The 26,681-nt window shown below is 34.7% G+C and overlaps 1 protein-coding gene across 29 annotated transcripts in view; it reads left to right on the plus strand.

The window, feature by feature from the left end:
• Positions 1 to 26,681, plus strand: part of Hdac9 (histone deacetylase 9) — an 863,294-nt gene that overhangs the window by 470,325 nt on the left and 366,288 nt on the right. For all 29 annotated transcript variants that reach the window (XM_048799672.1, XM_048799670.1, XM_048799674.1 and 26 more), the window contains one exon: positions 315 to 436. In XM_048799672.1, the coding sequence (XP_048655629.1) occupies positions 315 to 436 (122 nt within the window). The remainder of the gene's footprint in view (positions 1 to 314; positions 437 to 26,681) is intronic.

The raw sequence follows: 26,681 nt of genomic DNA on the forward strand, positions 1-26,681 counted from the left end.
TAAAGCACTTAAGAAAACATGCACAGTAATCTCAAATTATCAAAACCTCTGGCATTTGGTAAATTCTCCTTTTTAGTGAGGTGAACTTTTCTATGTGACTGTATGACCAAACACACAGTGGGCATTCTTAGGCATCCTGGGTTACTCCATAACATAATTCTATAGTGAACGTGGTTACATGAAGCTGTGGTTTGTATACACTAGGAAAAAGGAACATAAACACAGCTGAGGCGCGTGTACAGCATGTGCAACTGATTATTGCTGACCAACATGCAGTAAAAACTCCAGTGTCAATGGTGAACCTTCTTTTGCAGGGCTGCCCACCACACATCATTGGATCAAAGCTCTCCGCCCCTAAGTGGAACATCTCCATCCTACAAATACACATTACCAGGAGCACAAGATACCAAGGACGATTTTCCCCTTCGAAAAACTGGTAAGTTGGCTTAACACAAACCCACTTGCTCTTCCATAACTTACCAATTGTTTTATTTGGTCGCTTATAGAGGAAAATCAAAGAGTTTGAACTATAGGTATTAAATATCTCCCTTCCCCTGCACCCAGCACACACAAACATCCCAACATGGTTGGGTACACATGCAAACACAAACAGTCCCACACACAGAATCACACACACAGACACATACTTCCCTACCTATTTATCCATCACTTGATTCACTATATAATCACAACAACTTTTTTTAAATTTAAAAGACAATCATATTTGATTGTTAGCCAAATATTTTTGTATTCACAATGAAGAATAGAGTAATAGAAAATAGAAATTTGATCCCTCAGAAAATTTAACTATTTTCCATTAGTGAAGCCCTTTAATTGCCTCCACTATTTTTCTCCTGAGCCTCAATGATTTTCTACAAAAATGGGTATAAAAATTTTATTTTGCCTGAAAAAGTATTTTTTTAACTTTAACTGCTTATGTGGTGAAAACAGGTAAGGCCAAGGATACCTTCCTGAGACTTGCCTAATGTCTCACAGATTGAAGAACTGAGAACAAGAATTTGGACCTAATTATCTCATATAGTTATATTAAAATTTATTTAGGGGAACTGGCATAATAAAGCTTGTATTTAGAATTTAGTAAAATTCTAAGTAGCTCTAAGGGCTATGTTTGTTTTCCCATCTTCTTCTCCTTTCTGAGCTTTCTGAGATGTGTATACTTAATGTGTTATGTGCTCTTATCACTATAAAAAGTATATTTAAACATTATTTAGATATACACTATAAAAAGTATATTTAAACGTTATTTAGATATACAGAAAAGTAGCATTTGTATACATTCTGTTCTAAATCTTATGATGTTTGCCAAATACAGTTTTTAGATAGGGCAGTTGTCATTTAAAAAAAATTTATATCCATAATTTATCTGAAAAGTTTTCATAAAGAATAGTTTAATCTGTTGTATTTTATTCAGGACTACTTTAAAAAGTATAGATTTCTGTATATAAAATCTATAGAGTAATAATGATTTCAAATATTTATATTCATTCTCCAAGAAGTTTTGAGTAATTAAAGAGGATGTGGATTGTAAAAACATATATTGAAGCTATTTTCTGTCATATAATTTACCTATAGCATAATGAAGATCTAAAAAATAAAATCAATCATGAATAAAAATGTATTACCCACAATGTAGCTCATATTGTTCCAGATACTGGGAAAGAATGTTTACATGTCATATATGTCACAAAGCAATCTGTGCCTTTTTATTTTTGTAGCCTAAAGGATTTAGTGTTTCTGAGTTGAGAGGTGTAGTAAAATACTTCTATGGAAGCCTGCACAGACTCATGAATGACTGTGTTTTACATATTGTATCAGTATTTCTCACTATTATCAACAAATCATATTGCCTTTCTCATAAATAAACTTCTCTGGGATAAAAGGAAAAAAGTAAAGAGTAGCCTCTATGTATTTCAAAAACATGGAATATAGTTTATGAAAATTGATTCCTAAAGGACATGTGACTTAGAATGTGGGGACTTTGATCTACAACCTTTACATTTAGTTGCACCAGTATCTTGTGGAAGAGCTAGGGGCAAAGATTTTGTGAATATTGCCCCAGGTCTCAGGGAGTCACTGGCATGCAAGAGCCCAAAGAATCACTAAAAGGAAAGAAAATACTGAGTCCCCTTATGGCAGGTTACTGATGAGTGATACAGTTACATTCACAGAGAAAGACTTCTGTTCTGCTGAGCACACAGCCTTTGAATATATTCTTACCACTGGGAGATTGAAAACTGACTGCAGAGCTGACACTGTCTTTGAAAAGAAGTGGCATTTGGGACCAGTAAGCATCCAGAAAGAAAATCTGATCTTTTTCAAAAGTTAGGGATAAGTACTAAAAACACATACTTTGTCTCTGTTTCCATGAGAACAGGTTATAGTTTTTCTTCTCCGAAGAATGAATAGCAAGCTGTTAATTTATTCTCATTGAAATTCTCAGTTCACAGCAAAATTCAAGAGAAATTCTGATCAGGATATATGTTACACACTCTTACTGAAATCTTCGCAAATGTGCAAGACCTTTTCTGTGCCTGTTTATTTGATATATAGTAATAGTGAAAATCCTTGGCTCTTTCGAGTAATATATTTTCTGTATTTGTCCGGTATTTCAAGTTTCTTCCTTTTATATTGAAAATCTGATATTTATGAAGTGTCAGGCTGTTGATCTGTAAAACTAAACATTTTCAAGCATTGTAGCAATAAAGTTCTTGAACAGCCGTTAATACTTTAATATCTCTATAGGGGTTTCAAAATATTCCTAATTCAATTCCCATTGTCTTGTTTAAGAAAAGTATGAAATAATTAAATACAGATGTTTTCTACACGCTATCTACCTAAAATACTTAGAGATATCCTTCATTAATTACAAATAGGCAGAACTCTTCCAAGTCTTAGAAATTTAATACATTTGGGTTATTGCCAATTCTGTTGTGAGAAAATTTAGATATGTATTTGTGCTCAATAGAAGAGCATTGGAATATTGTCAAACAGTACTTTTACTAAATCATTTGTAGTATTTCAGTGATTCATAAGTCATTATTAAAAGGTAAACTATTAAATTTTACCATAATGAGGCAGGTGGTAATTGGGGAAACTGTTGAAGGTAATAACATTTGTGAGATGCTGTCTTATATTACATTGAATCTATGGGGCTGAAGATGTAGTTCAGTGATAGAACACTTGCCTAGTATGTGTGAGGCCCTGGGTTTCATCACCAGTACAACAAAAAATAAAAAATAAATAAATCAACTCCATAGGAGTGTCATAGATCACATTGCAAAATACCAGAACAGTTATTATATAATCATTCTTTGCTGTTGGAACTAGATTACCACTTCTGTTTTCTACTTGGATTTCATTGAATTCAGTCTTAGACTTAAAAGAGGTTGTTGGGTGTATTCTATCTTTTGATCAGCATATAATACTAAACACATTTAATTTCTTTTAAATCAACATCAGTACTGATTTACCTATGCATATTAATAAGATTTAAGAGAGGAAAACTGGAACCAGAGAAAGAAAATTCCTAATGACCTTAAATTGATTAAGGTGGCCCCAGGGGTGTCCCTTAAGCTGTGAGCACAATTTGGAACCTCTCTTGACCTTTTAGTCCCTCCACCCCCAGTGACAATTCAGGAACAGTCAACTTATAGAAGTCTCATTTGCCTGCAGAAATCTGACCTTTGTCTTGTAAAGTGGACCTTTACTTCCTTCCCCTTAAGAGAACCATAGTTGCCCTTAGAATCCCATTTTAGAAACATCAGAATAGTACTAATAGTTGGCTCTAATCATGCTGATTCTTAGTTTACTTTACTTTTAAATGTTGGAATTAAGTGTCTTTTATTCCTTTACAACAGTGAACATCAAAGCTTTATATAATTGATTTTGAAGTAGAGAATAACATAACTATTTTAATTTTTATATTTTTTGCCCACACTTAAAGTAGCACTTCCTTCTAGAATTACACTCTGTGATTCCTTTTGTTCATAATACAAGTATGTGTTGATAGGGAAATTTGGAATATTTTACTGAACTTTAGACTTTGGCTGAAAATAGTACTATTGTTATAGTAGGTGACTTTTCCCTCCTTATATAACACACTGATGGACAGATAATAAACTTCAAAGTAGGGAATGGAAGCTTCTGGATCCAGGCACTTTTTAAATAGTGGTTGTTTCTCTCAGAGATACTGAATATGTGGTGACTTTGAGCTGACCTTCAAAACCATTTAATGTGGATTCTGTTCCAATGAGTGTGCGCATATGTTTCATAAAATATTATTGTAAAAATTTCTGGAGGTTTTATGCTCCATTATACTATTGAGGGCTTACCCAGTGAACTTTGCCTTCCTTTGAATGTTACAGTCTTTCCATTTAATACTTCTGAACAAAGCAAGCTGGCTGGGTAGATTAACCTCTTAAAGTGCACAAGTCATATAAAGCTTGGCTTGGACTAATAAGACTGTTCCAGCCCTACTGAAATATTCATTTTAATAGTCAGCAACACTAGAATAAGACTCTAAGATGGAAGGGGTCCAAACATAAGTTAAGGTTTTGGAAGGCCAATGGCATTTTCCACACTGAGTAAATTGGAAAGGAGGCAGAGATGAGATATATAGCTTTATAAATCTCCCCTTGGTATAGCAGTCAGCAGTTATGTTGTGGTACCTTGGTGACCTATTCAAGTTATTATAATCCAAAGTGAACACAAGGAAATTTTTTAAAAGCCTTAAGATCTCTCTTTTTCTCTTCCTTCCCCCCCCCCTTTCCCCTCTCTTTCTCCTCTCTTTGCCTTTTTCATAGTATACAAACACATGGTCAAGTGACACATGTACATGCACACAGTTCTTCCAAGATCGCAGTAACTTAGCACTTACGCTTACAAAAATACTTGCTCAGAATCTTATCTCAGATTGACAAACACTGGAGCATTTTCACGTGTTTTAGTATTAGCCACATTGTTGCAATGAATCTAGCTTAACACTACTGAAATATCCTCCTCATGTAACTTTTATACCAGTTTTCCCAGAACTGAGAAGTGTGGCACCATAACAAAGACTTTGAATCCACATGTGCCAGTTTGAAATTCGGGTCCTCAAGCCTGGATGATGTAGTGCTGAGAGCCATAGCCAAATAGGAATGACACATGGCATTTTTGGTTGAAAGGTGACCCTGCTCAGGGATTAGGGTGGCTCCAGGTTTAGGGTGGATCCTGCTGGATTAGGGTGGCTCTGGGTTTAGGGTGGATCCTGCTGCCTCAGGCGCCTGCTCCTTGAGTTCCCGTTGAGTTCTGGGGGTGGGGGTGGGGGGTTCTGGGAGAATTGGTACGCAGAGCCTGGTGGAGGGAGTGTATTTTTCCCAGAACATGCGTGTAGAGTGCCTGTGAGAGTTCGGGAATAAAGAGTTGCTGTTTGAATCTACAAGGCTTTGTGGTGGCTAGGTTATTTTGTGCCCAGCCAGACTGCGGCAATGTAGCATCTCTGGACTTTGCTTCCCTGGTCATAAAGTTAACTGTATCAATCAAGTGGTTGCACTTGATTGATACAGTTAACTTGAGGACTCAGCTTCGTGTATCCATGTAGAGCACTGAGGACCATGCCTAGGATTTAGGAAATGCTTATTCTTTATTTTATTTTATTATTTAAAAAAATTTTTTTTAGATATACATGAAATCAGAGTGTATTTCAACAAATTATACATTAAAGGAGTCTTTTATCCTAATTAGGATCTCATTCTTGTGGTTGTACATGATGTGGAGTTTCATTTATGGTGTATTCATTTATGAACATAGGAAAGTTATATCTGACTCATTCTACCATCTTTCCTATTCCCATCTCCCTTCCCTTCCCTTCATTCCCCTTTGTCTAATCCACTAAACTTCTATTCTTCTCTCCCCCACTCCTAGAGTGCTTAGTCTTGATTTTAGGTTGTAGTTACTAAGGAATTTCAGTTTCATTTAATTTCATTATGTCAAAACTAAATTCCTCTTTGTTGTGGAAGATCATTTTAAGATCTTCTGTTCCTTCACCTTTTATGATAAAACAAGTAACCTGAGGACAAAGTGATAAACATTTTTTTTAAGTTATATGCAACTTGCAAGGCTAATGTCAAAATAGGAATAAAGGTTTTTGATTTTGCATATTCCTTGGCATTTCAGATCCTAGTGTGGTGTCCAAAAGTAGCAGCAGCTTGTTGCATTTCTTTACCATATGAGGAGCTCTAATTGATGCTCTGTGCTTACAAGGGCCAAACTGAATTTTAATTTCTTCTTCACTTCTTTTTGAAATAATTGACTTTTTACAACAGTTTTAGATTTATAGAAAGATAGAGCAGATAGTACAAAGTTCCTTTGTTTGACCACCCCCCCTTCTACTATCAATACATTGGGGGTATGAACCACTATTAACAGATTATTATTAATGCAGTCCACAGTTTACATACATTAAGGTTTACTCTGTTGTAAAGTTCAGTGGTTAATAATGCAAAATATCACCTTATGGTTTGGATGTTAGGTATCCCTCCCGAAGCTCATGTGTGAAACATGTAAGAAAGTTTAGAGGTGAAATGATTGGGTTATGAGAGCCTTAACATTATCAATGCATTAATACCCTGATAGGGATTAACTAGGTAGTAACTGTAGGCAGGCAGGGTGTGGCTGGGGGAGGTGGATCATTGGGGGCATGCTTTTAGAGTTTATATTTTCTCTGTGGTGAAAGAAGGAGTCTCTTTCTCTCTGCTTTCTGACTGTCATGTTCTTAGCTGCTTCCCTCCACCACACTCTTTTGCCATGACGTTCTACCTCACTGAAGGCCTAGAGCTATGGAGCCCATAGTATGGACTGAGACCTCTGAAACTGAGTGCCAAATACTCTTCTGTTGGCAGCAGGTCCACCCTGGCCCCTGGAGCCCTACCTCCACTAGTTTGTTCTGCATGCCAGTGTGGCCAGCTCACAAGGCCATGGCGAACTTGCGGTTTTTCTGTTCCTGCTTGTCCGTCTGAGACATATGTATCCCATGGGAATGCCTTGACCTTTTCTGGTCTGATGGACTTATTGTTAAGGGAGGTTTCGGTACCTGACAATAATAGATGTTGAAACTAAATTTCTCCCCCCTCCCTCCTGCTTTTGGGTAGTTTTCCACTTCTGCTGCTTGGGGTATAAAAAAGGTGTGTTAGCAATAAAGATTATTGACTCCTGGATGAAGAACCTTGGTGTCCTGTGTGTCTTTTAACCTCGCCGTCCCTCGCCGGACTCGGCTCCCTTGGCCGGACGCAGCACTCTTCCTTCCTTTAAAATTGTTCTCATCAAGTCTTTTTGTCATAGCATTAAAAAAGCTGACTAAAACACCATCATTAGAGTATAATGCAAAATAGTTTCACGATCTTAAAAATTCCCTATGCTTTGTGCTTTACCTGTTTATCCCTCCCCATACCCAACCCCTGGTAACTAGTAATCTTTTAATTGTCTCTATCATTTTGCAGAATATTATGTAGTCAGAATCGTATCATAAAGTTAGAATCATACCATACGTGGACTTTTCAGACCGACTATTTTTTACTTAGCAATATGCATTTAAGATTCTTCCTTGTATTTTTCTGGCTTGAAGCTTATTTATCTCTGAATAATATTCCATGTGTGGCTGAACCACAATTCATTTACACAGTTGCCTATTGAAGGACATTTTGGTTGCTTCCAAATTGTGGTAACTCTGAATAAAGCTTATATAAATATGCAGAATTTTTTGTGAACATGTTTTTAACTCAATTGGGTAAATATGTAGGAGCATGTTAGCTGGATCTTATGGTAAGACTATGTTTAGTTTCTTGTATAAAACTACTATACTTGTCAGATTCAGCATTTTACAAATTTCCCTAATCTGTGATTTGTCTTAATTCAGTTATTGGTGTCGTTCACAACAAAGAAGATTCTAATTTTAATGAAATTAAATGTATCAGCATTATCATTTGTAGATATTGCTTTTAACTTTATATCCACGTACTTACTGTCAAACCCATGGTCACCTAAATTTTCTTCTATGCTGTCTTATTAAGCTATGTGCAACTTGCACATAATAAAAATTTTGCAGTTTTGTACTTTACATTTAGATCTATGTTGAGTTAATTTTAGTAAAATAAATAAGGTCTTTGTTTAGATCCATCACTTTGCATATGAAGGCCTAATGTCACCTGCAATTATTGTCAAAAGGGCTCCCATCTATTTTCCAGTGAATTGCTTAGCTACTTTGTCAAAGGATATTTGGCTGCATTTGTGTGGAATTATTTCTGGACTCTATTTTGTTCTATTGGTCATTTGTCTTTGATTTGCCAGTAACACACTGTCTTGATCACTGAAGCCTTAGGGCAGTTTTTTTTTTTAATATTTTGTCTTTTAGTTGTAGTTGGACTTGGACACGATACCTTTATTTTATTTTTATGTGGTGCTGAGGATTGAACCTAGCGCTCTGCACATGCTAGGCGAGTGCTCTACCACTGAGCCACAACCCCAGCCCCTAGGGTAGTTCTTTTTATTTTTATTTATTTATAGTTTTGGTACTGAGGATTGAACTCAGGGCCACTCGACCACTGAGCCACATCCCCAGCTCTATTTTGTATTTTTATTTAGAGACAGGGTCTCACTGAGTTGCTTAGCACTTTGCTTTGCTGAGGCTGGCTTTGAACTCGCAATCCTCCTGTCTCAGGCTCCAGAGCTGTTGGAATTATAGGCATTTGCCACTGTGCCTAGGTAAGGTAGTTTTTACAGTCAGTTAGTATTGTCTTGGAGCTCTTCTTTGCTAGTGAGTTGACTCATCTGTCTTTTGCCTTTCCATATTAGAATCTTTTTGTTTACGGCTACCAAATAACTTACTGGTATTTTTGACTGGGGTTATATTGAATTTATATGTCGAGTAGGGAATATTTTCATCTGAACTTATTGAGTTCTTTCCATGAATGCAGATAATCTTTTTATTTAGAATTCCTTGGGTTTCTTCAAAGTTTTATTTTTTTTCTTCATTTTAATTCTATATATTTATTAGATTTGTTCTTAACTATTTTATTTTTTGGTATTATTATTAATGTTATTGTGTTTTAATTTCAAATTTCAATAGTTCATTGCTGATATAGGGAGGCAGTTAACTTTTTAATATTAACTTTATATTTTGCTGGGAGTGTAGTTCTGTGTGCTTAGCATATATGTTTCAACCCCTGGCACTAAAAACAAAAACATTGTATCTTGCAAACTTGTCATAAATAGTTAATTGGTTTTAGCAGTGTTGTTGCTGGTGTTGGTATGTTGAGATATTTCTACATTAATGATCATGTGATTTGTGAACAAACATGGTTTTATTTCTTTATTTTCACTCTGTATACATTCCGTTTATTTTTCATGTTTCATTGCATTAACTTGGACATTCAGAATAATGTCAAATACAAGAGGTAAGAAGGGGACAGCCTTGCCTTGTTACCAGTCTTAGCAAGCAGCATCTTTTTTTTCTTCATCAAATAAGTTTGAGGTTAGATGTAGATTGTGTATTTATGTTCCTTATCAAAATGGGGAGTTTTCTTCATTTCTCGTTTCCCGAGAGTATCATGAATTGGATTTTGTTAAGTTCTTTTTTTGTATCAATATGACCTTGTGGGCTGGGGATGTAGCTCAGTTGGTAGATTGCTTGCTTGCCTTGCATGCACAAGGCCCTGGGTTCAGGCTCCAGCATCACCCCCCCCCCCCCGCAACACACAAATATAACCATGTGATTTTTTTTTCAATTGGTTGATGCAATAGATTACATGAACCCATTTGCAGACATTGAACCAGCCTCATATGCCTGGAATAAATTGCATTTGCTTTTGTTCCATAATATTTTTGCATATTGTTATATTTGAGTTGATAATACTTTATTGAAGTTTTTTATCTATATTCATGAGAAATATGCATATAGAAAGATATCTATTCCTATAATATCTATCTGATTTTGGTAGTATAATAATGCCAACCTCATAGAATGAGCTAAAATATTCCCAAAAAATTGTTCTGGGATAGTTTTGATACTCTTTATCCTTTAAATTTTTACTGTCTTTCTTGAAAGTTATTAGTTATTGATTCAGTTTCTTTCATTAGATATAGACCTATTCATATTATTTACCTCTACTGAGTATATTTTAGTAGTTTACATTTTTCAAAAGAATGATTCATTTTATCTGATTTTAAAGAACAAAGGGTTATTCATAATATTGCTTTATTACCCATTTAACCTCCATGTTCTCTATTACATCAGTTAATAATGTGAAATATAAAATATTTTGCCTTCATACATTTCTTTTTTAATATACATCAAAGTTTTTGACCTATATCCATTTCTTTCTTCTTGAAAAACTTAACATTTTTGCAAGGCAAGTCTACCCTCAGTTTTCCTTTGTTTGAAAAAGTCTTTTTTTTTTTTAAATTTGATGTTTGAAGGATAATTTTACTAAATACAGATTTCTAGATGTGTTTTATTTGTGTTTTTTTCTTACAATGGTTTCAACACTTGACTGCACTCTCTTTGTAATTGCTTGATTTCTGACACAAAATCTAATATAAGTCTTATTTTTACACCTCTTATTTTGTAATTCTTATTTTGCTACTAGATGAAAGGTCCTTACTCCTCTTTGGCTTCTTTGGTTTTTCTGTAGTTTGAAAACAATGTGCCTACATGTTCAGTTTATTATATTTATCCTGCTTCATGTTCTCTGATGCCGCAGTCTGGCTGCAGCAAAATAACCGGGGGGTGACGAACAACTTGTGTACATTGATACAGCAGGAGTGGAAGCCGTTTATTGCAGGACAGGAGCAGTATTTATACATTCCACACAGCTTATCTAATTAGCATAAACTAGATACATCAGTCAACCAATCAGGAATCTCCACACTTAATTGCTCACTTTTGTTACTTCTCAAACCACTCCCTCTGGCATTTTGCCAGGCACCATCCAGACTTGTTTAAGAACTCTAACATTCCCCTGGCAAAATGCCAGGTGTTATTTTGACTTGTTTACAGACTCTAACATTTCCCCCTTTTGTTTAATTTAAATAACGACCATAGTGGTTTTTACAGAAACACCATAAATAACCTGCTACAAACAGAAAGGGAGGATACAAAATGCCACAATACCAAGCCAATTGATGGCTCCATGCAAGAAGCCCTTGGAAAAATTATACAAGCAATGACACCATTTGCAAAGACCGAGTTACAATTTGTTGTAGATTACGGTTTGTCTCAGTCCAGATAAAACAGTGTCTCTATAGATTAACTCACAGTCCAGGTAAATCACAGTCCAGGTAAGTTCTGCAGGCAGCTAGCTTAAATCACAGTCCAGGTAAGTTCTGCAGGCAACTAGCCTAAGCTGTAGTAGCAGAAACAGCAACAGCTCCGAAGTCTCGTCCATTTCTCAGCCGAAGTTTCGTCCTGTTCTCAGCAACACTGGAAATTGTTCCACCTTGGTCTTTACCGGCACTGGGACGAAGGCAGGAACTCCGGATGGCTAAAGAAAATCCTGTAGNNNNTCCTTCCTTCCTTCCTTCCTTCCTTCCTTCCTTCCTTCCTTCCTACTGGAGATTGAAACCAGTGTTCTTACATGTTAGGTGGTTGTGTCTAGACTACTGACCTACATCTCTATCCCAAAGCTTTTGTTATAAAAAATGCTCTGTATATGTATCAAAATTTTTACTTTTGCCATGGGCGTATTTCAGAATACCTTCTTTTCTCGCTGCTATTGCCCCTGTATCCTACCCTTACTTTAAAAATTGTTTTTTTTTCTCTAATCTTCACTCAGAGAACCTAGTTGGGCCCCTGGGGGAAAAAAAGACGATGAAACTATAGGATCTCCCTGAGATGGACCCTTAAATTTTTAACCCACACACTGCTCTACTGTCAGCTTCCAACAGTTTGTACCTCCAACAACTCATCAATTGTGCTGTTTAAGTATTCCTATTAGATACTGACTCCAGTGCCTTCTGCTCCCAGGATGGTGAGACAGGCTGTGAATTTACATATTGTGCATTATCTCTAGATTTTTATGGTGTCATTTCATCCTGAAGCCTTAATTCTCTGATAGTTATAAGAAAATCATTTTCCTTTTACTTTGTTCACCTTTGTATTTGTTGTTAGGATGAGGTTAAGACTTTCAAGATCTTTACATGTTGGGCATAAAAGCAGAAATTTGCCAATGACTTAAAATCTATAGTAAATTAAAAATACATTTTCAAACACTCAATTTTCAATTTTTTGAAGTGATAAATTCATATTTACACAGTATTATTCTCACAAATAAATGATTATAGATTTTTTTAAAAAGATTTATATCAGTGATTGACTGTTGGTCATGATTAACAAGACCATAGGCTAAAAATTGAGGGAGAGAACAGACTAAGATAATTTTGTCGTGTTTTGGAAGGAATGTTAAACTTTATGCTAAAGTTTTTTGTTTAATTATGTTTTTAATTATGTTTAATTATGTTTTTTGTTTAATTTTTAGATTTTTAAAAATTCTAAATTTTCTTTTATGTGTTACTTCTTAATAGAAATCAACAGTCCATTGAGTTTTGTTACTTTGACAGTAAGTTTGATAAAATATTGTGTTGGGACAGAGTATAAACTAAGCAATATTTGGGAATTGTAAGGACTTTTTATCTTTATATGTTTGGATTTTTCTTATAATACCCACCCCACTAAATTTTAGAAGGTAATAAAATCAAACAAATATTTGATCCTCCAAATATTAGAAATTTCATCTCCTTTTAAAAATAAGGTCTAATTTTTTTACCAGATAATTTACTTTTCGAATGATGGTGTTTGATAGATTTAATAATTTCAGTTTTGAAAATTAATTTAAAATATCATATTTTATCAGTTTTAAGATGCTTATTTCTTTAAAATGTGTCTAAAATCTGAATGGATCTAGTGGATAATGTTTATAGGTGAACTAGTAATATTTTTTAAAAGTGGTACTATAGGTAATCATACATTTTATAATTGATTAAATACCATAAAATTTCCTGAAGAATTAAGTGGTTTAGGATAGAAAATTTTCTTTTGATAAAGAAAACAAATTTATAGTATATGCTTTTTCATTTTAAAATCAAACATAACAGAAATTAATGTTTCTAAGAATTTTTTTTTATTCAAAATTTATGGTTAATGGGCTGGGACTGTGGCTCGGTAGTAGAGTACTTGCCTCGCATGTGTAGGGCACTGGGTTTGATCCTCATCACCATATAAATAAATAAAATGAAGGTATTGCATCCATCTATAATTAAATTTTTTAAAAAATTATGGTTAGATTAGAATCAGTGAACAAAATTATTTGAATTTTACAGTTCAATAAGTGAGATGTTGATTGTATATACGATTATCGTTGTAAGTAATAACAGCCTAGTATAAGTATCAATTGTGAAAAGAATCTCATAATTTAGCATTAGATAGAGATGGCTGAGAATTCTAGCTTGGCTTAGAGCTATAAGTTATAATACTTCCTTGAGCTTAATTTAGTTTTCAAATATCAAGTGTGGAAAATGTTTACCTTGTAGGGCAATAAACTTACTACTTGAAAGTGTCCTGCCAAGTGTCTGACATGCAGCAGTTTCAGTATATATGTTGCCAGTATGAGTTGCTGAGAAAAATGGTGCAGCATTAGTGATAAAAATCATTAACATTAGCCATATAATGCAATGTAAAATAATTGACAGGAAAGAGGAGACTTGGGTTCTGTTCTTAACCCTGGCATCTAACCTGACCATATCACTTCATGATTTTAGATCTTAGATTTCTTAGTTAAATGAAAATCACCAAATGGTACCTAAGATTATGTATAAGAAGAAAATATATCATTTGTCTTCATGACCAGTATATAAGAAAATATTGATGATTTGAAGAATATTTAAGTAAAAAATAAACAATTGTACTTATGTGTGATTATATCTCAAATTCATCATAATAGTTAACTGTAGCAAAGTCCAATGACACATTTTTCTCTCCCCATAAAATGCTCAATTAGAAACAGGCAGGACATTTTAGATAAGACTGGTATGATAAATTGGCAAAAAATAATAGTCAAGACTTTTAAAAGCATTTAGCCATCTGTTATACAATCATGAAGATGATTGAAAAATGACTCCTCATTTGAAATATTCACAACTGTAGAACTTGAAACACTGGGGAAATATTCCTGCAAATATACGCACTTACGTGTCCCTAGACATAGCTAATGAGAAAAATTAAAGCGTGACACAAAATAAATAATAAAGTTTGTGAGATTATATTCTCCTTAAATTTTTATTCACCCAGTTCCTTTGAAATTAAAATTTCCTTTGTGACAAAGATACCTGGGGGTGAGGAGGTGGACTGCCATATGCTTGTTCAAGAACCTTAGTATTTAAACCAGTACATAATAACAGTTTATCAAGGCATGCAAAATTTTTCATCAAAGGCCTTATCTTTCTTTATGTCCACCAACTTCCTCTTTTATAGATTATTTGCTTTTTAGCCTCTTTATTTTTATTCAACTATTTATACTGATTCCCTTTTTTATCCTACCTATCCACATGCAAAATAAATTCAAGTGTTGTTTTTCATAAATCCTTTATTCTGACTCTCCTCTTAATGTTAGTCAGCTTTCTCTCACTCTGACTAAAATTCCCAATGAGGACAATTTAAAATATGGAAAATTGATGTGGGCCTAATAGTTCTCAGTTTTAGAGGTCTCAGACATGGTCAGCTGACTTTATTGCTGCAGGTCCGAGGTGAGTCAGAACTTCAAGGTAGAAGGGCATGGTGTAAGAAAATTGTTGAGCTTGTAGCAAGTAGGAAGCAGAGAGAGAGGAAATCAAAGATCCAGTGACAAAATATGATCTCCAAGGCCATGCCTTCAGTGAGCTACTTCTCTAGCTGTGGTCCACCTGCCAACATTTACCACCCCGTCCTTCATCCAAATTATTAATCCATCAAATTAATGAATCCAATGATGAGGTTATAGCTCTTATAATCATTTTACCTCTGACATTCCTGTGTTTTTTAGCCCATCAGCTTTTCAAGAGATGTTTAATAACCAAACCATAATACCCCTTATTTTCATTCTCATGTCATTATAACTATTCCTATAAAACACTAGCAATTATATGTCAATTGTTAAGTATCAAATTTCATGTTGTTTTTATCCTTTTTTTAAATTCCTTAATAGGTGGTTAAAAAGTGTCCTTGAAGAGGGTATTTGTTACTTCTTCATTCCTTATTTGATAAAACACACTTTGCATTGGGCCTTAGTACTGAGTAAGAAAGAAATCAGTAGATTACTAAAGAATTTTGACATTAAGGAGCTCACAGTCTTCACAATGAAGCATATGGAGTCGGTTTCTAATAGGTTGATTGGACATTAATGTATTAGCATTTGAATCACCTTCCTTCTTGGGAAAGTACTTCAGATGTACAGATCATCAGCATTCTTGAGTAAAAGCAAAGATCCACCTGAAGAATATAGAAAAGAAGACATTAAGGTGCTGATTTTTTTTTTCTTGTTCTAAACTTTCAGTGTCTTTATTCTGCAACTTCTATTTTAATATTTTTGGGTATTTTACTTAAGAAAATTTTCAAAGAGATTTCATTGGCTGGTGTAATTATACATATATTTTTCCTTGAAAATACCATAGACTAGTTCTTCCTAGTAGAATTTTCTGTGGTGATGGAAAAGTTCTCTATTGGTTCTACCCAATTTACAAGTTGCCATTAGACATTGAGCAACTGAATTGTGGCTAGTACGATTTAGAAGCTTAATTTTTGTTGACTACTTTGAGTTAATTTAAATCTAAATTTAAATAGTCACACATGGCTAGTGACTGTCAAATAGGACAACACAGATATAAACCAAGGCAGGAACCCCTGTAGCAGAGATCACTGAGAAGAGTTTAGTCATCAGTCACAGCAAAAAACTCTTCCCTTTGGATTTGGGCATGACCTTCCTTAGAAGCATTCTAAATCACATTACCCAAAGAAGAAATGATGTCTGAGAAGAATTCTATTTTTCAGGCTCTTTTATTTTTAAGGAGCAAGAACCAAATACAAACCAGTTTCATTTGAAAGGTGGAGGGTATTGGGAGGTTTTCATTGAACTAAATTCTTCTAAGTGTCTAGATGCTTAGATAATGCGAGTTCATTGTGTTCAGATGTTCATATTAGAAATATGAGTTCTGGTCTGGGTTCTGCTGGTCTTTGTACACAATGATGAATACATTCTTCAAATTAAGGAGAGCATAATGCAGAACAGCCCAGACTCACTCTTCACAGCTTTACAAGAACAGTAAAAACAAGTACTCTTTTCTCCAGTTTTCAGGACTCTTTTACTTGGAGGCCTTGGGGGTGGAGGGGAAGAAAGAATCTGCTTTACCTGTCCATTCTGGAAGTTTGGATAGAGTTGATTATGACTCTTAATGTAGAATGAGTGAAACTCTGACCAGCATTCATCTTTCCAAAGGGCAGTTCTGACCCTGGTACTCTCTTACTGAAAATTTGTGTGATTTTTCACACATGCTTTGGTTCTTTCCTCAGTGAACTTTTCAGATCCAAATTGCCTGCTCATTCTTCAAAAGCCATTTTAACTACTACAACTTACAGGGAACATTCCCCAATTCTGTACCTTCCCTGACTGAAGCTGTGATGTTGGAATCTTTTACAATTGAGTTCCCTTAATTTGCCCTTGCCTCCTCTGTAATAATGACATTTACTCAGTGGCAGGATTTATGTTTTAGTTTCGTAGCCTCCATGATAGCAATCAAACTATTTTCATGTGAATATACCTTTGTCTTTCAAAAAATGTTTTTGGCTATGACCAACTGATGCGCAACATAAATGCACACACATATCTGAAAACAAAACAAAGCATACTCTTTTTTTCCTGTAAGGTCTTTTCGATTTATTTTATTTAAAATGTTGATAAGAACACAATACATTTCTGTCAAATCCATCCTGCTGTGAAATATTACAAAAGGTGATCATGTAAGTTTATAAAACAAATACTATAATTGCCAGAGAAATGCACTGAGACATTTGTGATATAGACCATGTTTTAGGAATGGAGAATATAATGTTAAGAGGAACATAATAACTAATTAGATGTTGATAGTGATTTACCTGCTCAGACACTGCATCTTTCCACTGATAAAAATGCAGCAAACTACTTTCATGTGATATTCAGTGAGGAGTAAATAGATAATCACTGGGTTTTGAGATCACAAGTAGCAGGGATAATACATACATTTTAAATATATTTGTTAAGTAATACTTTTGAAGAGAATCAACAACCAGCTATGTTTACATAGTAGAAACAGATTACATTGGACACTATGTGCCCGTCGTCATTCTGAACGTTCTACCTGCATATGTTATGCACACAGTAATCCCCAAAATATATTTCATTAATTTTTATCAGTTTTATAGATAAGAGAACAATCACAGAGAGGTTTAATAATTTCACTCAGTTTTCATTTTATTTACCAAAGCAGCATGTACAATGCCATGTCTGAAGACAGGAATTTTATTTCAGAATCTGGTCCCTTAACCTTTACACTTTGTTCAGAAATAACCCATATCTAGTATCATTGAAAAAGGCAATTTTACTAAAATCAAAGTACTACATTGCATCCATCCCAGTAAAAGTAGAAATTTATAACAATTAGGTTGTACTATTTGCAAGTTAACTTCAGTCCAATAATGAGTAATGTTCAAAATGTTTTAGAAATAGCATGCTAGTTTGGGCTATTCATTTCATTGTAAGGCCAATTGTGACAAACATTTTTCCATTGAAAGGAAATTATTCAAAAACCACAAATTGATATGTTCTTTCTACATCTAAATATTTAACTTTTTTTTCCAAATAAACTATTCCAAAAGTATAATATCATCATTGAAAGTTGGGATTTCCAAATGTTTGTCACAAATAAGTATAAGAACTAATTTGTTGATCAGTGACAGAATTCTGAGAACTGGAAATGTGAAATTAGTGCCAAAATATGTCAGTTTGCAGTTTCTATACACAAATAAATTATTTTCCAAATCTGGTACATTTGTATAGGGGAACAGAGGACTGTGGACTTATTATGTTATTCACTTACAGTTGTAAGAAAAACATGAAGAATATTTCTCCAGCTTTTGTAAATGTTGGTACAGACAGATCCATTATGTTTTCCATTACTATTGCGTATGCATACATGTCAAGTAACTTCTCTTTGGATTCATTATTAGAATAATATTTATCTCTCTCCAAGAATTAGTGTGCTTATGTATTGCAAATATAATGATTTTATGGGCTGTACAGAAAAGAAAGATGAGAGGGATGGAGGAGGGGGGGGAGAGAGGAGAGAGAGAGGGAGGGAAGGAGAGAGGGGCAAGAGAAAAGGAGGGTGGAGAGAGAGAAAGAGAGAGGGAAGAGCTTGTGGTGGTGGAGAGGTTGGGAAGTGAAGAGGACTTAAGGATAAGCACAGCAATGTTAGAGTCTTGAAAAGATTTCCAGAGAAATTCAGGGTAGGAAAAGAAGATGAGATGTAGAATTCAGTGATGAACTCTGCAACAGGAGGCAGGAAGAGAAATAACATGTTGGATATTTCAAGGACAACATTGGTAACATTATAATACCTTTCACTTGCTTAAAAATAAGTACAGAAGCTGTATTGAGAAAATTGCAGAGATGCAAGACATAAGGCCACAGGAAAATACAGAGGCAGGAATGGAGATGCTGCTACATAAGGGAACCTCATAACTCTTGGCCTCAGCTCTTAAGGTCCAGATTCTAAAAGGAGAATGTAAAAGGCAAAAATCAGGAAGTTTATGTTTACAGTCGCTCTTTGAGTTTTTAAAAATTGTCAATGTTAAAAGGTGAAACTTTAGACTGACTAGAAAAGTATTTTTGAACCGTATTGGTAGAAATTATATTCAAGGGCATAGTCTAAGAAATTGTATATTTTTAACTTAGAACTAGAAGGAAAATAAAGGTGAGTAAGAACTGAATAGCAGCTCAGGGATTTAGGTGGTGATCAATGAGACTTCTTCCTCTGACATTGAGTATATTTTGCCTTTGGGCTGCTTCAAAGAATGAAGATTGGAAGGGACTGAAAATATTATGATCAGTCATTTATTTTTGTCATTCTTCCCAGAGTTTCATTACTAATCTTCTAATTCAAGCTATTGCAAAGAAATAGTTTTCACAGTGGCCCCATTCAGTCTTGCTAAATGAGACAGGAGAAAAAGGAAATGCGAACAAACTTTTATTCGGCACTTACTCTGGGCCAGAAGTTGTGGTCACTCTGAGCTCACAGAGCTGATTAAGAGACAGTTTTTGATTTCAAGTTACTCAGAGTCTGTTTCCAATAGACTTTGTGCAATTATACCCTTAATACAGTATCTTCTGGGTTTACCAATTAACAGGCTCCTTTAATATTGCTTCCAAACCCTCAAAATCCAGCCCTCTCCTGAAAAGTGAATTTTAAAAAATAAAAAAAAAATTATGTAGATGGACCACCCTGTGATGTTGCTATAATTGTTGTCTTTTTTTCTTTAGTTATCAGACTCTGAGCCTATTTTTATCATCACCTATAATATGATTGGGTTCCGAATAATGTTTATTTAGCATCTATTCCAAAATAATTCTGTACTAGGTTATGATGTTGTAGAAATCTATATCTTCCAATGCAGTTCTTTAGTCTCTTCTAAGTCAGTATTTTCAAAGGACACCAGGGATTCCCAAATCATTTTCAGTGGAATTTTTCTCAGGCTTTTCCTTCTTTCCTTCTTTTCTCCCTTCTTCCCTCCCTCCCTCCCTCCTTCCTTCTCTTTCTACATTCCTTCCCTCCGTGGCTTTTAACCAGTTGATCACCCCATGCTCCTTGGAGTTTTAGTTTTGTATGCTGTGCTTCCATTCATCTGTTTTTCCCCCTCTGTTTTCTACTAAGGCATGCATCACATCTGTAGGCCATGAAAAATGGGATCTTCAAGTTCAATCATGCCTTCTTCTGTTGTTTTCATTTTTCTGTTTTAATCATCATCACTATCTAATGATGTTAGTTCTTATCCATTCTGATAGGTCAGTATTTCTAATGTTAAGGCCTAACTCAGGTTTCTCACCTGTTATGTGAACCCTGATCAGGACAATGTTCATCTTTTCCCTTAAGTTATTTTTATGAGGTCTAAATCCACATCTCTACCTGTCAGCCCTTTTGTAGACTGCACACAGTGTTTCTAAGATGTCCTAAACAGGCATAGAAGTTGACACTCATCTTCCACCTCAGGAATTTCTTCTCCTCCTGATTTCCCCATTCTACTAATGCCAGTGTCATGCAGCCTCCACCTTAAGACTCAAGTCTGACCCCATCACCTTCTTTCTCTCTCCTCTTGTCCAGTCTATCATCAGGCCAACACATTTCTCCACTTGCTTTTTATCCCTTAAGAAGGAATCGTCTTGATTTTTTTTTTCCCTTCCATAACGCCTAGTATAAATACACAGAGCAAGTACTCAGGAAATATTTCTTGAAAGGAGTGTCTCATTTTCCTTCTCTTGTCGGATGCTTAGTACTCCTTAAGAAATGGTGAATCATAATTAAAGCCAACAGAATAAGAATCAGAACAACATTCTCATTTTTTTCCACCACTTGCTCAAGTACATTTAAACCACCTGAAATAGAATAAACTGGTTAGAAAAACAAAGTTGTTCTTTGAGCCCCTACAGAACATAAATTCAGTGAAAATCTGTTCAAACCACAACTCTAATTAAAGGTTTTAGCTGCCAAATAATATGTTCTGGTTAAAGCCAAGTTAGCATTATGGAGTGTTTCATGAATAACAGCACAAGCTTTATACTTTGCTGTTGATTTTCTCATGGGAAACTCATGTGAAGGAGAGTGATACCTCCCTGTTGACTTTAACTTTTAGAAAGGCAAAGCATGCTGAAATTGTACATAATTCTCTTCTAAAGAAAAGGAAATAGCATTTCAATGGTTTTCCTCAGTGTCTTATTGAGTTATGGTGGGGCACAATTATGTCTGTTAAATTGATTTACCAGATGGAAGGTTACATTTTATATTTAGCTGATTAAGTTGTAGGAGCCTGGGATTGTATCTCATTCCATAAAGATCTTATATAAAAGCAAAAATATTTTAATTAACTACAATTTGAAACTAATTAGAGGTTTAAATTGGTTCTCCTCCTCTTTTATTTACGTTGAACCAAAAAGGGATATTGTTCTGAAAAATAGTCTTTATCATAGAGTTTTTGGCTTAATAATTTAATACCTCAATTGGAATCTAAAGAAAAAGAAAAGGAAAATGTTCCCACTCAAGACTTGGAAATTGTTTGCTTATCATGGTTATTTAATTAGGTACAAAGTACTCTCAGTTTTTTAAGGTTACAATAAATAACTCTTAACTTATACCCTCATGAAACTTTCACAGAAAAATTTAAAAGGAAAAATTATCCTTTTTGCCTTTCTTTTTAAACTGTTCAATTTTTTGCAAATAAATATATTAAAGTATTTACCTTTGTAGAAACTTAAGTGTGATAAAGCAATAAATTAATTTTAAATTATTATCCCAAAACTTTTGGTTATGGGCATATATCATTAATAGTTCTCTTTGATATCCTTCTTTATCACCTTAAAAATAAGATACAAAACAGCACAATAAAACCAAATTTATTTAAAAGCAGTATTTCAGAATCTTCAGACTTCCAAACAGTGCCAGTTTGGGAATTCATTAGTTGTCTCTATTGGTTCCCTTTGGGTGCTTTAATAAATTACCACAAACACAGTGAAAACAATGCATATTCATTACCTTCCATTTTAGAAGTTTGAAGTCCAAAATGGGTCTCACTGTGCTAATGTCAGGGTGTCAGCTATGCTGTACACCTCTCTGGAGTCTCAGGGGCAAATCCATTTTCCCACATTTCCCAGCTTCTGGGAGCTGCATTCTCTGGCTGTGGATGCTTTCCATTTTCAGTGCCAATAATAATCAGTCTAGGTTTTCTCAAGCTATATCACTGCTTCTCTCTTTTATATTTTAAAAGGACCCTAGTGATTGCCATTGGGCCCACTTATTTAATCCAGCTTAATCTCCTTATCTTTAAGTCAGCTGATGAGCAATCTTAGAAATCTTCAATTCCCCTTGGAGCATGTAAAGTGACATATAGTCAGTCCTCTGTATCCTCAGGTTCTACATCTGCAGATTCAACTAGCTGGGGATCAAAAATATTTTTTAAAAATGCCTGCACTGAATGAACATGACTCTTTTTTCTTTGTCATTATTCCCTAAACAGTATATAAGTATTTACATAGCATTTACATTATTTATTACAATATATATTATTTATTATATTACATAGCATTTGTATCATTATTTACAAAGCATTTACATTATTCCCTAAACAGTATGTGGTATAATAAGTATTTATATAGAATTTGCATTGTATCTGTTATAAGTACTCTAGAGATGATTTAAAGGGTATGGGAGGATATGCACAGGTTACATTCAAATGTAATGCCATTTTATATGAGGGACTTGAGCATCCAAGACTTCAGTGTCCACGAAGCAGGGGAGGGGAGGTATCCTGGAACCAGTCAGTTCACAAGTTATGAGGAATAGAACATAGACATCTTTGGATTGGACTATTATTCTTCCTATCCCAACTGCTTAGAGTTTTCATTTTGAAATTTTCTATAGTATACTTGGTCTTACTACCAGTTTACCATTTTATTTGAAATACTACTGAAGTTTCTTCATCCCCCAAAATCATCTAGAGAATGTAGACTACATAGAAGGTGTTTAACAAAAAGTCTCTGGAAAAGGGTTCTAGGTGACTTGAATAAATCCAGAGATGAAATTTTGCCTTTTATATACTTTGACAGAGATAATAGTGTTTCCTTATAAATACACACTAAAAGGAAAAGTCATGATTTATGGTGGAATAAAGCTGCAGATTCCATTGAGGCAGAACTGAATTACCGAGAACATTCCAAAACCACAAAGTTTATAAAGTCAAAATTTACAAAGGAAAATAGATAATAATAATCTCCTTAAGGACTTAGAAGGTTTTGAAAGGGGAAAAGAGCAAGAGATGAGGTGGTATCTGGGTAGAAGACAGATACCTGTTGGTGGGAAGTTAGTGCTGCTCCTTCATTGCTGGCACTGCCGAAGCAGGACACCTAATGTCAGAGCGGTTTTGAATTTTTTTTTATAGTTAAGATATTATTAGATTTATTTAAGAGTATTTCATCAATTTAGATATCTTAACATATAAGTCTTTTTTATTAGCTGTTCAAAACATTACATAGCTCTTGACATAGCATATTTCATACATTTGATTCAAGTGGGTTATGAACTCCCATTTTTCTCCCGTATACAGATTGCAGAATCACATTGGTTACACATCCACGTTTTTACATACTGCCATACTAGTGTCTGTTGTATTCTGCTGGGAGTGGGGATAGTAGAGGGTTTTGAATTTTGAAGAGCCAAGCAGACTAGTGATTGCACCTGAAGGCTTAAAATTAAGAGAAGGAGCATTCTAAGTAGCAAGAAGTGGATTGTTAAAAATATGTGTATATGACAAGATTGACCAGAAAGCCACCTGAACTAAGCAAAATGATGTGATTCCCTAGAGAGACTCTTCTTCATGGTGACCTAATCCAGAAACATGGGAGCTGCAAGGAGCTCTTAGTTCTCCTTTATCTTATCAGATAAAGTTTGTTCTGAAGCCTCCTCTTTTTTTAATCAAGCCTGCTGTTTTAATTCATTCCCATTTATTTCAACCCCTTTATTTCAATCCCCAGTTACTGACCTTTCTCTGTTTTCATATTCATTTGTCCATTAAGCCATTTATCTTTTAAAATTTAAATCTAGTCTTCCTATCCGCTTATTTAAAAAAACATTTACTTTTACATTCTCTTCTGTGACATACAAGACAAGTTCTTCCATGGCAAGCACAACCTCTCCCGCCTCCCTAGCCTTCTCTCTTGCCTCCACCACCTTATAGAGGTCCTAGAGCTACTAAACTGGAAGTTCATGGACAAATGTTTCTGTTTTGCACTCACACAAGTTATTTAACACCTGGTTTTCCAAATGCTCCTTGCATTTGGAAAAAAACTAAATGTTTTTTCTTTGGGTCATCTCTAAATGCTCAGCTGACACATGCTCCCCCTCTGTTAAGCTTTACTTGGTCCCTTCGTCTCCAATATTCATTGTGTTCTTTATGACAAGTATATATGCCCAAATATACCTGGACACACTTCTGTGCATTAATTTCTATATTAAAAGTAAAATTCTCTACTCAATTGAGCAAACCTTGAGGAAAATATAGCTTATTTGGTATTGTATCCCCAGCATTTTCAAAGAACTCATAATAGGCACTTAATAACTTTCTCATGTAGATATAAATATATGGACTACAATAGGAGTTTACATCCACAAATAGGACTATTTTTAACATTTTATTTAAAATAGTATGTATGTTATGTGGGAAAATTAAAAAAAATACTTTGTATTTGAAAAATTAAAGCATAAAAGAATTAGCATATGAAGGCGTTTTAAGCTGTGTGGGATATGGAGTCCCTTGACTCCAAAGCATGGTATTTGTGATGCTTGCCAGAAAAATGAAATTCCTTCTGCATTCCACATCTGATCTATAAGACCTCTTGCCATAACATTCAGCATCACAAAATTCTTAGGCATTAAAAAAAAGAAGTTCAACTACTTCTCAACATTTTAAATCCAGACTTTTAATGTAAGTTTCCTTTCATGCTTGGATACATTTATAAACATGCATTCATTCCTTTAAAAACATTTTATTGACTGCTATCATGAACCTATGTAGTTGTTAGGTACTAAGAGCAGACAAAAAAAATCTATTACAGTGTTCACTGTTCTGAGCACTCTCTGCAATATAGTAGTTTCAGTGATTCAGTGAGTACTTGAACCACATTGTAGTGTCTTGAGGTTAAGGAAATGATGGTGGCAAGTACAAAGCTACTTAAAAAATAAAGCTTGACTTGAATTAAAATTCAAATGCAGGAAATAGAAAGTAAGATCTGTGTCTATTTGAATGTGAAAGATTTAAGCATGAACTATATATTGAGAGAAAAGAGCCAAAAAGAGAGAGGATTTAAAGACATATATTAAGTGTATATATTTTCATTTGATATTCCTTTTCCCAGCACCATGTCTAGTCCTCATTTCTCAAAATTGTGGGCATCCTCCCTAGGGTGTGGGATATGGTTGTTCCCTTTGCTTAGCACTGTACTCCCCTCCCACTGTTATCTGTCAGCATTTCACTCAGCCCTGGGGCGTCATCCTTTAAAGCAAATGAAGCTCTTCTTTACAGCCACAACGCTCTGCTTATACTTATCACAGGGCATTGATCATAGCCAGGCTGATGTTCACTCTTGCTAGGCATTAGCAGTAAAGCTGTCCACCTTATCTCTGAGGCAGATGCCTGAGCATTTCACACACCCTTTTCCCCATCCTTCAACTCCTCCTTTCTTTAAATAACTAGTGGGTTTATGCTGTATAATAGGCATTGCTTTGATGCTTAAAAAGAACAATGGAATATAACTAAATATGCTTCCATTCCTCATGAAATTTGAAGCCTTGGTTCTCATAATTATTTCATAGCTGTTTATTGAATTTAATTAAACAATAAAATCAGGTCAACAGGAGGTTTTAATTTTAACTATAAAAATAATTAAGTATTTTACAACTTATAATTTGTTTCTGTCCAGAATCATATTGCTTGATTAAACTATATTTATCTGTTAAAAATGGTAGATTGTATGCAAAATGTCCAAAAATTTTGAATAAAACTATAATTCACTCCTTGTCCCAGTTTTTTTTTAAAAGGGCAGTATTGACTAGCACTTTTTGCATTCATTCATTCACTCATTAAATGTGTTTTACCGAGAGCCACCTAAGCCAGCTGATCACTAAGAAGCTGCTTGGCTGATAACACCACTGTTAGGTTGAGGCATCTGAGTGTCCTGTTATGGGCTTTGAGCTCCAGGGGCCCCTGTTCTGGCATACTGGGTGATGCAGGGAAATGCCATCCTAGAGCTATTAGTCCTCTTGGGGTCATGCTCCCTTACCCAGGTCCCCACTCTAGCTTCTCATGCTATTCTGAGATGTTTTAGGTAACTTAGGAATATTCTTTCCCATGTATGCCTGTTAGTATATTTTTTCTAGTCATTAGGAGGATGTCATTGGTCAGTATTTTTGTTCTGATATGTGAAAGTAACCCAGTAATTAAATTCATCTTTAAACTGATGGAAGGAAATATGAATAGCCATAGAGATTCACAATAATATGTGTTGCTGTGCTGTCTTTCAAAGTAAAACACTACAGACCAACTACATACTCAACATTATCATACACTTAAATAAGATATATCATACATAAATATTCATAAATAGTGTGAACTATGTCCATGTATTTTTTTAAATATATAATTGTGTGGAAAGAGACACATAACCACACATACAATTTGGTTCTCACTTTCAATTTCTTTTACAATAAAACACAAAGGAAATGTGCTGGAAAGTGTCCTCAGTTGTCCTAGTCTTAAGCATCTCAATCATGTATGGCATAGATAACCAGAAGAAAATAATAAATGT

Source organism: Marmota marmota, unplaced genomic scaffold (assembly GCF_001458135.2).
Source record: "Marmota marmota marmota unplaced genomic scaffold, marMar, whole genome shotgun sequence".
In the NCBI taxonomy this organism is placed as follows: domain Eukaryota; kingdom Metazoa; phylum Chordata; class Mammalia; order Rodentia; family Sciuridae; genus Marmota; species Marmota marmota.